At 56.8% G+C, this 13,687-nt stretch overlaps 1 protein-coding gene across 2 annotated transcripts in view; it reads left to right on the forward strand.

Moving 5' to 3' along the window:
• The first annotated feature begins 805 nt into the window (after positions 1-805).
• MN1 (MN1 proto-oncogene, transcriptional regulator) overlaps positions 806-13,687 on the forward strand; it is a 47,440-nt gene continuing 34,558 nt past the window's right edge. The window contains exon 1 of one of the 2 annotated variants that reach the window (XM_049697772.1): positions 806-5,820. In XM_049697772.1, the coding sequence (XP_049553729.1) occupies positions 2,061-5,820 (3,760 nt within the window). In that variant the 5' untranslated portion in view covers positions 806-2,060. The remainder of the gene's footprint in view (positions 5,821-13,687) is intronic. The other variant, XM_004283775.3, reaches the window with a different exon arrangement.

Consider the following 13,687-nt stretch of genomic DNA (forward strand, 5'->3'; position numbering starts at 1 on the left):
TCAGTTTAATTGATCTCTTAAGGAGGCCAACCTCGCGCCCCAAGAGGGCCTGGGCCTTGACCGGGGTGCCTGAACTAGGGTGCTCCGGCCGGCCAGTGTGGCCCTCTGCGCGCTGGTCTTCTCGGGGCTCCTAACTGCCTGGCCGCTCTGGCGCTGGGCTGCTCCGATATGCCCCCCATAAAGTGGCCCAGTGGTTATGGTTCCTCCGGGCGGAAGCCGGCCATTGAGAACCGGGAACCCTAGACAGTGGGGATAGGAAACAATTGTGCGCGCCCTAGTGAGGGAGGCGATCCCTAACTTCGGGGTTCCCCGTCTGCTTTCACCTCCAGGGAAATCCGAGGTCCGGCTAACTTGGGTGCGACAAGTAATCAGACAGCGGTGGAGAGCCGAGGGTTCGCTCCAGCTGAAGCGCAGTCGACACTTAGCGACTTTCCGCGGTGAGTCCAGGATCTTTGCCTGGCGACCCCATTGTCTGAGCGCCCCGCACCGCTTACCGCCCACCTCCCCGCCCCTTACTCACACCGCAGGTCTCACTTCAGTTGGGGGTGGGGAGTTGGGAACTGTGGTGAATGGGAAGGGGGGTGAACAAAGCCAAGCTCCCGCCATTCTCTGCCTGCGCCCTCTCCAGACCGATGCGCGAGGAGGCCAGGGTGCGCCCGCAGCGCACTGGCACCGGACCCCGAGGCTGACCGGCGCTGGGGACCCCCGAGCTGGCGAAGTGCGGGTTCGTGGTGGGGGCCTCAGCAGTCAGCACCCAGGACCACCTTAAAAGCGGGCCCCGCCCCGGACCCGGAGCTCGGGCTGCGCTGATTGGTGCAAATGTAATGGCTGAAATTGATTGCTGAAATGCAAAACTTGTTGCTGCTTCTCCGGGCTCTGGGCGAGAGGCAGACACAGAGAGGGGAGCCGAGACCCTCGGAACGCCCCACGCAGAGCCCCCCCGCCAGCCAGGAGAGGGGTGCGCGGACCCCCCAGAGCTGCCCCCGCCTCCCTCCCATTCCGGGTTCCGAGAGCGCAGCCGGAAAGCCTTAGCCTGCTAGCCCAGCGTGGCCCCCAACCAGCGTACGCCCCCCTCCCTGGGTCCGAGGGCGACTTGCGAAGCACCTTGGCGGGGAGGCAGGGAACCCTAGCCTTGGAGCGACCCAACCCCTCGTTTTGCTGCCCGCCCGCGCCTGGAACGGGGCGCGGAGATCCCTGCGAACTCAGAGACCTAACAGCGGAGGACAGAAGCGTCAGGCGGCGGACGTGGCCGCGAAGCGGCGCGCCGGGGTGCAGCGCACCCGCCGCGGAACAGGGGAGCCGCGCCTTCCACCAACCCTCGGTTTCAACCCCGGGCACCCGCCTCCTCCTCAGCCCCGCTGAGCTCTCGGCTCTGGGACCGGCACCGGTGATGCAGAGCGGAGCCTCCAGTCCTCCGACTCCCTGAAGAAGCAGTAGCCGCTTGCTCGGGCCGACGGGGACTGTGCGAGCGGATCCTGCTTGGCTGAGGCTCGGGCTGCGGAGCGCGGGGACTCCGGGGGGAGGGGGGAGGGACCGCTCGGTCTTTGCCCCGGCGCCAGCCACGGCTTTGAAGGGTCTCTCTGCTTGGCCCCTTAGCAACTCCGCCACGGACTCCGGGAGGCTTCAGGCAGCGTCCAGGGGCTCCCCACCCAAACCGATCGGACTTAAGAAGGTGATTGCTCTGCTTTCCCTCCCTCCTTCCCGACTCCTTCCCCCCACTTAACTTTTTGTCTTCAGTCACCCGCAGCTCCGTCCCCTCCCCGCAAACCCACCCGCGGCCGTGCTAACGTCCCAGGGCATGGGCCCCCCAACACGGCTCCTGGAGGCCCCGCGGCGCCGCAAGATGTGAGAGGCCCGCGTCGGGCAGAGCGAGAGCTTCGGGAGAGGAGCTGATAACCCCCAGCCGTCACAAGCCGGGCGAGGTGGCGGTGCGCGCTGCGTCCCTGCGCTGCTGAGCGTCCCGGAGCGCCCAACCCAGGGCCGGAACGAGTAGCTGGCCGGAGGCGCGCCGCGGAGATCAGGCTGTCATGCCCTATTGATCTCCCCGCCCCCCGCCAAGTATGTTTGGGCTGGACCAATTCGAGCCCCAGATCAACAGCAGGAACGCTGGCCAGGGCGAGAGGAACTTTAACGAGGCCGGACTAAGCATGAACGCCCACTTTAAGGCCCCGGCTTTCCACGCGGGGGGACCCCCTGGCCCCGTGGACCCTGCCATGAGCGGGCTGGGCGAATCCCCGATCTTGGGCATGAACATGGAGCCTTATGGCTTTCACGCGCGCGGCCACTCGGAGTTGCACGCGGGGGGGCTGCAGGCGCAGCCGGTGCACGGATTCTTTGGAGGCCAACAGCCGCACCACGGCCACCCGGGAGGCCACCACCCCCACCAGCATCACCCCCACTTCGGGGGCAACTTCGGCGGGTCGGATCCTGGGGCCTCGTGCCTGCACGGGGGTCGTCTGCTCGGCTACGGCGGCGCGGCCGGCGGCCTGGGCAGCCAGCCGCCCTTCGCCGAGGGTTATGATCACCTGGCGGAGAGCCAGGGGCCGGAGAGCTTCGGCCCGCAGCGACCTGGGAACCTCCCGGACTTCCACAGTTCGGGCGCCTCAGGCCACGCCGTGCCTGCCCCATGCTTGCCGCTGGACCAGAGCCCTAACCGAGCCGCCTCCTTCCATGGCCTGCCCGCCTCCAGTGGCTCCGATTCCCACAGTCTGGAGCCCCGGAGGGTGGCGAACCAAGGAGCCGTCGACTCGCTGGAATACAATTACCCGGGCGAGCCGCCCTCGGGACATTTCGACATGTTTTCCCCCTCTGATTCTGAGGGGCAGCTGCCTCATTATGCAGCGGGTCGTCAGGTTCCCGGGGGCTCTTTCCCGGGTGCCTCGGCCATGCCTAGAGCTGCAGGCATGGTGGGCTTGTCCAAAATGCACGCCCAGCAGCAGCAACAGCAGCAGCAGCAGCACGGAGTGTTCTTCGAGAGGTTCGGCGGGACCCGCAAGATGCCCGTGGGTCTGGAGCCTGCAGTAGGCTCCAGGCACCCGTTAATGCAGCCTCCCCAGCAGGCCCCGCCGCCGCCTCCGCAGCAGCCCCCGCAGCAGCCGCCGCCGCCGCCTCCGCAGCAGCAACAGCCGCCGCCGCCGCCGCCGCCGCCGCCTGGGCTTCTGGTCCGGCAAAATTCGTGTCCGCCTGCGCTCCCGCGTCCCCAGCAGGGCGAGGCGGGCACGCCCAGCGGCGGCCTGCAGGACGGGGGCCCCATGCTGCCCAGCCAACACGCGCAGTTCGAGTACCCCATCCACCGGCTGGAGAACCGGAGCATGCACCCTTATTCTGAGCCTGTATTCAACATGCAGCACCCTCCTCCGCAGCAGACGCCCAACCAGCGGCTGCAGCATTTCGACGCACCCCCCTACATGAATGTGGCCAAGAGGCCGCGCTTTGACTTCCCGGGCAGCGCGGGAGTGGATCGCTGCGCTTCGTGGAACGGCAGCATGCACAACGGCGCTCTGGACAACCACCTCTCGCCCTCAGCCTATTCCGGCCTACCCGGCGAGTTCACGCCGCCTGTGCCCGACAGCTTCCCCTCGGGGCCACCCCTGCAGCATCCGGCCCCGGACCACCAGTCCCTGCAGCAGCAGCAGCAGCAGCAGCAACAGCAGCAGCAGCAGCAGCAGCAGCAACAGCAGCAGCAACGCCAAAACGCGGCCCTCATGATCAAGCAGATGGCGTCGCGGAATCAGCAGCAACGGCTGCGCCAGCCCAACCTGGCCCAGCTAGGCCACCCCGGGGACGTGGGCCAGGGCGGCCTGGTGCACAGCGGCCCAGTGGGCGGCTTGGCCCAGCCGAACTTTGAGCGCGAAAGCGGCGGCGCGGGCGCCGGGCGCCTGGGCACGTTCGAGCAGCAGGCTCAGCACTTGGCGCAGGAGAGTGCATGGTTCCCAGGTCCGCACCCGCCGCCGGGTGACTTGCTGCCCCGCAGGATGGGAGGTTCAGGCCTGCCCGCTGACTGCGGCCCGCACGACCCCGGACTGGCGCCGCCCCCTCCGCCCGGTGGCTCGGGGGTGCTGTTCCGGGGCTCTCTGCAGGAGCCGCTGAGGATGCCCGGAGAGGGCCACGTGCCCGCGCTGCCGTCCCCTGGCCTGCAGTTCGGGGGCAGCCTGGCCAGCCTGGGGCAGCTGCAGTCGCCCGGGGCTGGGGTGGGGCTGCCCAGCGCTCCCTCCGAGCGCCGGCCCCAGCCGCCCGATTTCACAGCGCCAGCGCTCGGGGGCCAGCCTGGCTTCCCGTTCGGCGCAGCGAACCGGCAGGCCACGACGCACAGCGGCCCAGGCGTGAACTCGCCCCCGAGCGCGGGCGGGGGCGGCGGCAGCACGGGCGGCGGCGGCGGCGGCGGCGGGGGCGCATACCCGCAGCAGCCTGATTTCCAGCCCAGCCAGCGCACCTCGGCCAGTAAGCTGGGCGCGCTCTCGCTGGGCTCCTTCAACAAGCCCAGCTCCAAGGACAACCTGTTCGGCCAGAGTTGCCTGGCTGCACTCTCCACAGCCTGCCAGAACATGATCGCCAGCCTTGGAGCCCCCAACCTCAACGTTACCTTCAACAAGAAGAACCCGCCCGAGGGCAAGAGGAAACTGAGCCAGAACGAGACCGACGGCGCGGCCATGGCCAGCAACCCGGGCTCGGATTACTTCCCAGGAGGGACTGCTCCTGGGGCCGCAGGGCCCGGAGGCCAGTCGGGGACCAGTAGCAGCGGCTCCAAAGCCTCTGGGCCGCCCAATCCGCCCGCCCAGGGAGATGGCACCAGCCTCTCCCCCAACTACACCCTGGAATCAACGTCGGGGAACGACGGCAAGCCGGTTCCCGGGGGCGGCGGCCGGGGACGGGGTCGCAGAAAAAGGGACAGTGGTCACGTGAGCCCCGGGACCTTCTTCGACAAGTACTCGGCAGCGCCGGACAGCGGGGGCGCGCCTGGAGTGAGCCCAGGGCAACAGCAGGCGCCAGGCGCAGCCGTCGGGGGAAGCTCCACAGGCGAGGCGCGCGGGGCGCCTACGCCTCATGAGAAGGCGCTCACGTCGCCTTCGTGGGGGAAGGGGGCCGAGTTGCTCCTGGGGGACCAGCCGGACCTCATGGCGTCCCTGGACGGTGGGGCAAAGTCGGACGGTAGTTCCCCGCACGCGGGCGAGTTCGCCTCGGACGAGGTGAGCACGAGCTACGCCAACGAGGACGAGGTGTCATCCAGCTCCGACAACCCCCCAGCCCTGGCCAAAGCGAGTAGGAGCCCTCTGGTGACAGGCTCGCCCAAACTCCCTCCCCGCGGGTTGGGCGCCGGGGAACATGGACCGAAGGCGCCCCCAGCCCCGCTTGGCCTGGGCATCTTGTCTACCTCTACCTCCACCCCCGACAGCTACGGCGGCGGGGGCACGGGCCATCCCGGCACGCCGGGCCTGGAGCAGGTCCGGACCCCAACGAGCAGCAGCGGCGCACCGCCGCCTGACGAGATCCACCCCCTGGAGATCCTCCAGGCACAGATCCAGCTGCAGAGGCAGCAGTTCAGCATCTCTGAGGACCAGCCCCTGGGGCTCAAAGGTGGCAAGAAGGGTGAGTGTGCTGTGGGGGCTTCTGGTGCGCAGAATGGTGACAGCGAGCTGGGCAGCTGCTGCTCCGAGGCCGTCAAGAGCGCCATGAGCACCATCGATCTGGACTCGCTGATGGCAGAGCACAGCGCCACCTGGTACCTGCCGGCCGACAAGGCTTTGGTGGACGGCGCAGACGAGGACAAGACGCTGGCACCCTGGGAGAAGGCCAAACCCCAGAACCCCAACAGCAAAGAAGGTATATGCACTCATTCCCTGTTCCCTTCTCACCTGGTGGATACCCGCCCCACTCCCATTGCAGGCCTTAGCTTCTGCCTTGAAGGCTCCATGAAAGGGTGGTGTCCCCTGGGGTCAGGAGGGCGCAGGGCCTTCCTAATGCCCAGTTCAGAGCTGGGTGCCCTTCCTTTGGTTACACCTAGGGCTCTGTGGGCAGACCCCTTCCCTCCCCCCAGGTGCTGCCAGGTAGATTCTGGTTCCAGAGGGTGGTAACAACTTAGGCGGAAGCCCTTTGGCGATTATTGTAGAGCCCCACCCCCTCAAGTTTTAGCTGAGTTACTGGGTGCCCAGAGCACTAGGCCCCTTCCCTTTCACACTCAGACCCCCTCCTCACCTTCAACATTGAGGCTCGTTCGACTTTTCAGGAGTTGTTTGCCACCCCCCCCCCCCTTCCTGGCAGGACACCTGGGAAGCTGTGTTAATGCCTCCCCACCTTTTCCTAGTCAGCCAACCTTTAGCTTGAGTTCCCTTCCGTGTGCCAGCATCTCTGGGAAAAAAAAGTGACCAGTTCTGGTGTCTGCAGCATCATTCAGAGGCAACGCCTAATTTGACCTTTGTTCCTAATGAATAACTGTTTTGTCTCTTCTTAACTATTAGAGTTTCATTGAAAAACTGGAGACCTGTCGGGATGGTAGGAGGCAGGCAGTCTTCAGAGTGCACCTCCCTGACATTTGATGGGGGGGCCTGGGCTGGAGTGGGGTCCACTTTGGCAGAGACCAGACCAATCGGCCAGGGCTTCGTTTTGTGTATGGGGATATGGATATATATTCTTAAGACACAAAGGACCCGCGTTTGTCAATATCTCGCCTGGCTTTGGTGACAGATGTCCGGTCCCGGTTCTCCTTTGCATTCTAAGCACTCTTTCCCCACCAGGCCTGGAGGCCTTTAAGGGGGGTGGGGTGGGGGTCAGTAAATGGACCACCATTGCCGATAAAATAATAATAGTGTTTTTTTTTTAACCCAAACACGACTGGGCTGCGGTAGCTATCCATTTTATTTTTTAATGGGGACTTTTTACGTAACATCATTTCCTACCTCACCCCCCCACCCCCACCCCCACAATGCCTACCTTTTTCTTTTAAATACTCACTGGATTTCCTTGGTTTCACCAGGCTGAATGTTACCATGGAGTCAGTAGCTGGCGATTTAACCGTGTCTTAAAAAAATACATCCCCCATCCTCGCCTTCTCTTAAGGTTCTTTTCCTCTGCCTTAGTTTTCCTAGTCCACATCCTGCATCTTGCCATCTTTTGACCCAGGGTTTAAGGTGATGGTAGGTTTTAGGAGAAGGGGATGGGGGCGGGAGGAGGGGGAGGGGAAGTGCGGCAGGAGTTGGGTGGCTCAGAACTCCGGGCTTTCACGCCCGCCTGTCCCGGGTAGCTTTCCCGCTTGCGTTTTCTAATTCATGAATGCGGCCTTGCTGCTTTTCTCTTTGTTCGCCTACTGCCCAGCCCGGGACGCCGCTCTCTCATTTGAAGCTGGGTGTTTAGCATGCACAGCAGACGCTGCGGCCAGCATCAGCATTCTCCAGGCTTCTCCCAGGCAAGGCCATAAATTGGTTAGTTTGGGACCCTCCGCTGCCTCTCCCTTTTTCCCCCCTCCCTCCTTTTTAAAATGGAGTTGGACACAGCATCCTGTTTGCTCTGCCCCGCTTCTCTTAAAATTTTCTTGTACACAACATCTCGGGCCTGCCGATCAATAACTGGTTAGCACAAATCCCAGCCCCTGTCACTTCTACCTGGCTTGGTCTGGCTGCCCCTCCCCCTCCCCCTTCTCCCACTCCCCCCCCCCCCCGCCCCCACAGTAATTAAGACCACATTGGCCAAAATGGGGTGAGAAGAGTTAAAAAGAAAAAAAAAACCCCACGATTTAGAGAATTAATAAAGAAAAACCAGTAACGCTTTGCTTGCAAGTCGTTTGAAGGGCCTTAGGTGCAGAGGAATTGGGTGGTTTTAACGAGATTTTTTTTAAGGTGTTGCACTGTTCCCTTCCCAGTCTGACTAATGTCCTTTGCAGAAAAAAAATGCAGACTGTGAATGAAGAAATGTCATTAAAGAAATGTTTTGTTTTGTTTGTTTCATTATCACAGTCAGACGAAGGAAAATATTTTTTTGGAAACAGATGCTAGTCACTTTGGGGTTGATTTCCCCTGTATACTAAACTCAGCCCTCCCCTGCATACGGGAGACGGAAACTTCCTCCGGGGACCCGCTTCAGGGCTGGCCGCCTTAGAAGCCTCGGCAGGGACACCCACTTGACCTCCTTTGTTTTCCACTCTGTGATGTGGGAAGGACAGTTTCCTAGATAAAGCCCCGAATTGAGGTCACTCGCGGCTTCTACAGCCTTGGGGCTGCTAGTTACGGCTTTATAAGGTATCTGCATATGATTCCTGCTCCCTTACTGGTAGTAAATAAGGATGATTAAACTTTTCATTATGATAACACCCTGCAGCTCCATCTGCATATGTTGTATAAATAGGTACACAGAGCCTTCAACGGGCCCCCGAGTGCCCTGGCTGAAAATCAGAGTGAAGTGCAGCACTTTGAAATAGAGTTGAGAAAAAAAAGAATTGAAAGGAAAGCGTCCTGCTTTTCCGTAAACACATGCCCAGGGTCCCATCAGCCATGAAGCAGCTTTGAATATACCTTTTCCAGGTTCCAGCCCCAGCGAGCACTTTCTTTGACCGCCTGCCCCCCGCCTTTCAGGCAAAGCCCAATTTTGTAATGATATTTTATTTTGTCACGCCATAAAACACGCCAGTACTAATGTGATTAAATATTAACACTGTTTCTGAAATTCTTCGCTCCGATGACAAAATACTAGTCGGTCTTTAACAAAATGATCGTGCTCAGGTTGGAGAGAACGAATAAGTCTTTAGAACTGCACAAGCTGTGTAGCCACTGGGACGTGCCCAGATTGTCTTATGGGGTTTAGATGTCCTTTGGAGGGGAGGGAACTCTACTGGCAAGTAACACTTCTCACAAAGTCTAGGCCAGGATCACATGTGATGATGATTTTTTTTTTTAACCAGGAAAGTAATCCTCTCCAAATTATGCTTCCTCTGACTTCCTAACCCGCCAAACAACTCTTATATCATAAAACTCTACGTCTCATCATGAGATTCTGTTTGCACAAAGTTGGGGTGGGGGAAGGGTGAGGTTGTGCAAAGGGAAAAACAACAACAACAACAAAAAAAACCAGCCTGAGTTTGGGCCTATTCAGACATCTATTAAATCAGTGAGGATCACATAAATTTGAAATTAGTTTGCAAAATCATCCACCTATCTTTGTAATAGCTGTGTGGCTATGGAGGAATTTCAAAACAGGGAAGGAGAAATAATGATAGTTTGTAGATAAAGGATATTAAGCCTTAAAAAGTATGTCCCCCGCCCCCCCCAGCCCCTTACAATTTTCAAAACTTGAATTAACTGTATTCCCATAATAAGTTTACCATTGCCAAACTTCTAGTCCGTTGGTTGTTCTCTATCTTGAAATCCGGAGATGTCTAGAAACGCTCTTTCACACACCGTGAAACGGGAGAGGTCTCTGTATACACTTCTGCATGCAATTCTGCCCTTTTTGGAGGTATGATATTTTTACAGTGATGCGGGAGAAATTTTTGGAATTTCATGCTTCTCTCAGTGTTCCAGTCGGAACACAGTAAGCAGTGCTAAGAAATACTAGTCAGGCAGGATTTGAACATTGAATTTCCTTAGACATGGGGCAGGCTTGGGGTAAGAGCCGGAGGGCTCCTAGTGCTCTTGTTCTGAGTCCTTTCCCTCACTCCTTACACCGTGGAGAGAATTTTTAAGGCTCCCTCCAAGTGGTTTTGGGAAGTCATGGAGCCTCGCACTCCTGTTTCCCCCAAAAATCACCCAGCACGGGTTGCATGCCTTCATGTGACTTTTGCAGCATCCGGAAGATGTAACCCAAAACTTCGCAGGTGTTAATCGGGGTAATGTAAACAGATAGTCCGCTTTGTGCAGCTGACGGTCTGGGTCTGCCTGCTCCCTGGCTAGTCTGGGACATACTACTACTCTTCTTTGGTGCTTGTTCAATATTTCATGGTTGTAATAAACCAGTCTTCTTTGCCCGCATCCTGACATAAAATCCCCACCTAGCACGCATCTGCAATTATACATTTCTACTAAATATTAATAAAGGACAAGGATTTCTAAGGGCCTGAAGCTTATTGGTGTTGAACTTATGGTTCCTGCCACTGGATTTTTCTGGCTGTTTTGATTTTAAATAGCCTCTGCCTTCTAATATGTAATATATACTTATATATTCTCCTATATATATATATCTATACAATATTTATAGATTGAAGGCATTTTCTCAGGATTGCTTTCTTTAGCTTTCTTAATTTAAATCTAAATTCAATTAGATTTCTTGTGAGGCCCCTTCAGACCGGAAGTAAGAGACTGTTGCAATGTACTTCTATTTTATTGAGATTTCTAGGAAAGGAGTGAGGGTTGGTTAATCTAATTTCTCTTTCTAGAAATGAAATTCTGTGATTCCTTATATGATTTTGTTTGCCTGACAGAGGTATTTAAATTTCCAAAGAAAATCTTAATAGGTCCTGAAAATATGGCTGCCCTTGCCAGGAAGTTCCTTGCTACTCTCTGCTGATATAAAATATACATCTTTAATAAACAGTCCAGGAGGACCAGGTGAAATTAGAGGAGGGAGATTCTTCCCACTCTGGAAGGGCAAACTTGAGTGCATCCTTGGGATTTCACAGGATCTCCTGAACCCACTCCATGCTGGAAGCTTTAGCAAAATCACCTTTCTGTCCACTTGAGTGACAATAACCTTGGGTCGTGTTCTTTGCCCAGGGAGTGATATGCTTTGCCGAAAGCATTTAGGAGATAAATATTTCTAGTTAGGAATACTGTATTTCCCTCGGTTTGGTTCATTTTAGAGATTAAAAGTCGATAGCTTTATGCAATAGGATCAAATGTCCGGGGAGTGTGTAAGGGCAAGTAGGCCTCCCAAGCACACTGCAATATAAAAACACCAAACCTCTTGTGCCAGAGGGGACCTGGATCTATTGGGGGGGGTCCCCTGTAACTAGTGGGTGCACCTTGTATTCTTCCCTCGATGCCCTTCTGCTTGTTCCACCCAAGTCTTCCGTCTGGAAGGGCAGGAATAACCCAGCTTCATCGTTTTGACTCAAGTCAGATTTTGACTTGCCCAGCGACGTGTTTGTTTTAGGATGATGTCTATTTTTAGGCGTGTCTTGGGTGGACAGATTTGAGTGTGGGTTTTGATTGCTAGTGGCGGACATGTTGATACATACATGAGTGCATGATTGAGAAGAGAGACATTTGGGGAACAATTTTCAAGTTTCCTTGCCTTCTGGTACACCCTGGGGCCCAGCAAAGTGGCCTGGGGGCTGGCTTGAAAGGGTGTGGCTGAGGTGCCACGTCCGGTCTGGGTCTATCTGCAGCCCACAGGAGGAGAGCAGGGCCCATGCCATTCAGCGTGGGAAGGAGCCCCCCACCCCCAAACCCCTCACCCCACCCCAGCGTACGCACATATACATATGTATGGCCAAGTGTATTTCCATCAAATCATCCAGCTACTCCTTTAGTTTACCGTTAATCTGCTTTCCAAAAGCAGAGTTGGGGGGCGCGCGGTGGCAGGGAGAGAAACTAAACCTTCAGTCTCTTTGGCCTTAGCTGACAGGTTCTGATTCTGTAAAGGACTGAATGAGCGCAAGTCCTAAAAATAGAGGAGGATTTTGAAGATCCTAATTATGAAATCTCGGCCTCCCGGGCCTCCTGGGCTGGGGGTGACTTTGATCTGGAGTATTTCGGTAGCAGACGTACGTCGCCCCTTGCTGAGTTTTGCGCGTGGAGGTGTCTCTCTGTCTGAGTTCAGCTACCACCACTCTCCAGCCGCGAGAGGAATCTTTGAATCGGTGCCCACCCACCCCTCCCCCACGCCCCCTCCCAGTTGTGGGAAGCGGGCGCTGCTTCTCATTTATGGAAATTCCTCTCCTTTATTGTAATCTTTTGGTACCAACGACTTGGCGGAGAGGACGGTGGGCTTTTGAATTAGTCACAGCTTTGCCTTCAGGGACCCTCTGTGTCCTGGTGCACAACAGCTCAGCCAATGGTCTCCTCAACTCATGAATGGGACCGGAAGGAAGAGATGGTTCTGGGACCCTCGCACATCACGTTTTGCTGGACGGGTCGCCCAGTGCCGAGGCGGCCCTGATCATTTTCTGCCATCTTCCAGTGACAGGGCAACACACATCCGCACGCAGCCTCACGGGGCCATCAGTGACTTTAGGGTGTGGGTAAGAAGCTACCCCACGGATGTGCACTTCAGGGGCCCAGAACCCCCAACTTATTTTGTGACCGGGATGGAAAAGCAGGGTTAAGTTTGATATACTTGAACGAGGAGGGGCGTTTGAGAGCCATCATTCTCACGGGGGGTAATTATTGCGGGACTCCGAGGCCTGCTTTGTTTGCTGGCTTGCATTTTAATCAGTGGCCTCTGAGGTTTGGGAAGCAAGTGGAGGGTCTGCTCCCAACATGATGTTTGCCCAGAAAGGACATGGGGTGCGGAGTGGCGGAGAGGCTTCCCAGCATCATGAAATCCAAGGGGCTCTTTGTGGGCCCTGATAGCTTCAAGTTTTGGCCCCGCAAGGCCACTTCGACCTGGCATCCCTGATACCTACTGCTGGGGGGTCCATCGTAGCCCCAGCATCCCAAATTCTCCTTTTCCTTCTTGGCTGAGAAAGCTGGTAGGTTTTCATCACCTCCGCATCCTCGCCAAGCAGGATCGGAGGGAGAACTTTATAGTGGTCGTGTGCTGATCCTTTCACAATTTATGCATCATCGTAAGGACGCAAATGCCCTTTAAACATAGCGGCAATTGAATTTAACAGTTTGGAGGGCTTAGCGCATTCATGATAACAAACTGGCTCTCTGAATGTCCCAGATGGAACATCTTATGTGGGATAGACTTTTCCCCCAAGAGGGGGAACCTCCAATAAACATCCCAACACAAACTCACATGGTAGGGGGAAAGCAGGTTTTTACGTTCTGATCATTAAAGCTCAGGGGTCCAGCGAACTCAGCTCGCCCCACTTCCTCTGTAGCCGGTAGGATGGATTGTGTGACCCAAAGGCTCTGTCTTCTTCCTGTCTTTGACGTCTCTGTGGAAGATCTTGGATTCTTCATGGAACAATTGGCCCTGGGATTCCGATTCTTAGGAGAGAGCTCTGATTTTCTGGGTCTCAGTATGACTTACCTCTGCTAGTGTTCAGTTTAAGTGAATCAGGTGTGTTGGAAAATGATTTAGGAAAACAAGGAGACCCTTCTGTGAAGGCATCTTTGGGGCCCACTGACGCGGATGGTCTTTGGAAAGTTGGAGGGAACCGGCTCTTGTTTTTATCCTGTACGTGTCAAAACCCCGCTCCAGGGAGACTCAGAAATAGACGACATTGTCATGCCTTCAGAGGAGATGCGGACTAACCTGGGTGCTGAGACCCTTCTGGGCCTTACCCCAACCTGCTCCCTCTTCCAGCAGACCATCTTGTGAGAACTAAGTGGCCCGGAGATGCAATCTGAGGACTTAAAATAAGTTTTCCCTTCTAACTGCTGATGATGATTTAAAGAGTGTTTGGGCACGAAGGTTTCATTTGCTCTCAGAGCTTGGGTCAACACTTTCACTGGAATGGGGTGGGCTTGGGCCTTTCTGACCCAGCTGGCTTTGCCTGGTACGACTGGAGGACTCTGTCTGTCCCCAGTTTGAGAGACCCATTGGTGGTGCCCCTGGTCATATTTGGGAGCTCCTGCAATGAGAGGAGACACAC

Source organism: Orcinus orca, chromosome 15 (assembly GCF_937001465.1).
Source record: "Orcinus orca chromosome 15, mOrcOrc1.1, whole genome shotgun sequence".
NCBI lineage: Eukaryota > Metazoa > Chordata > Mammalia > Artiodactyla > Delphinidae > Orcinus > Orcinus orca.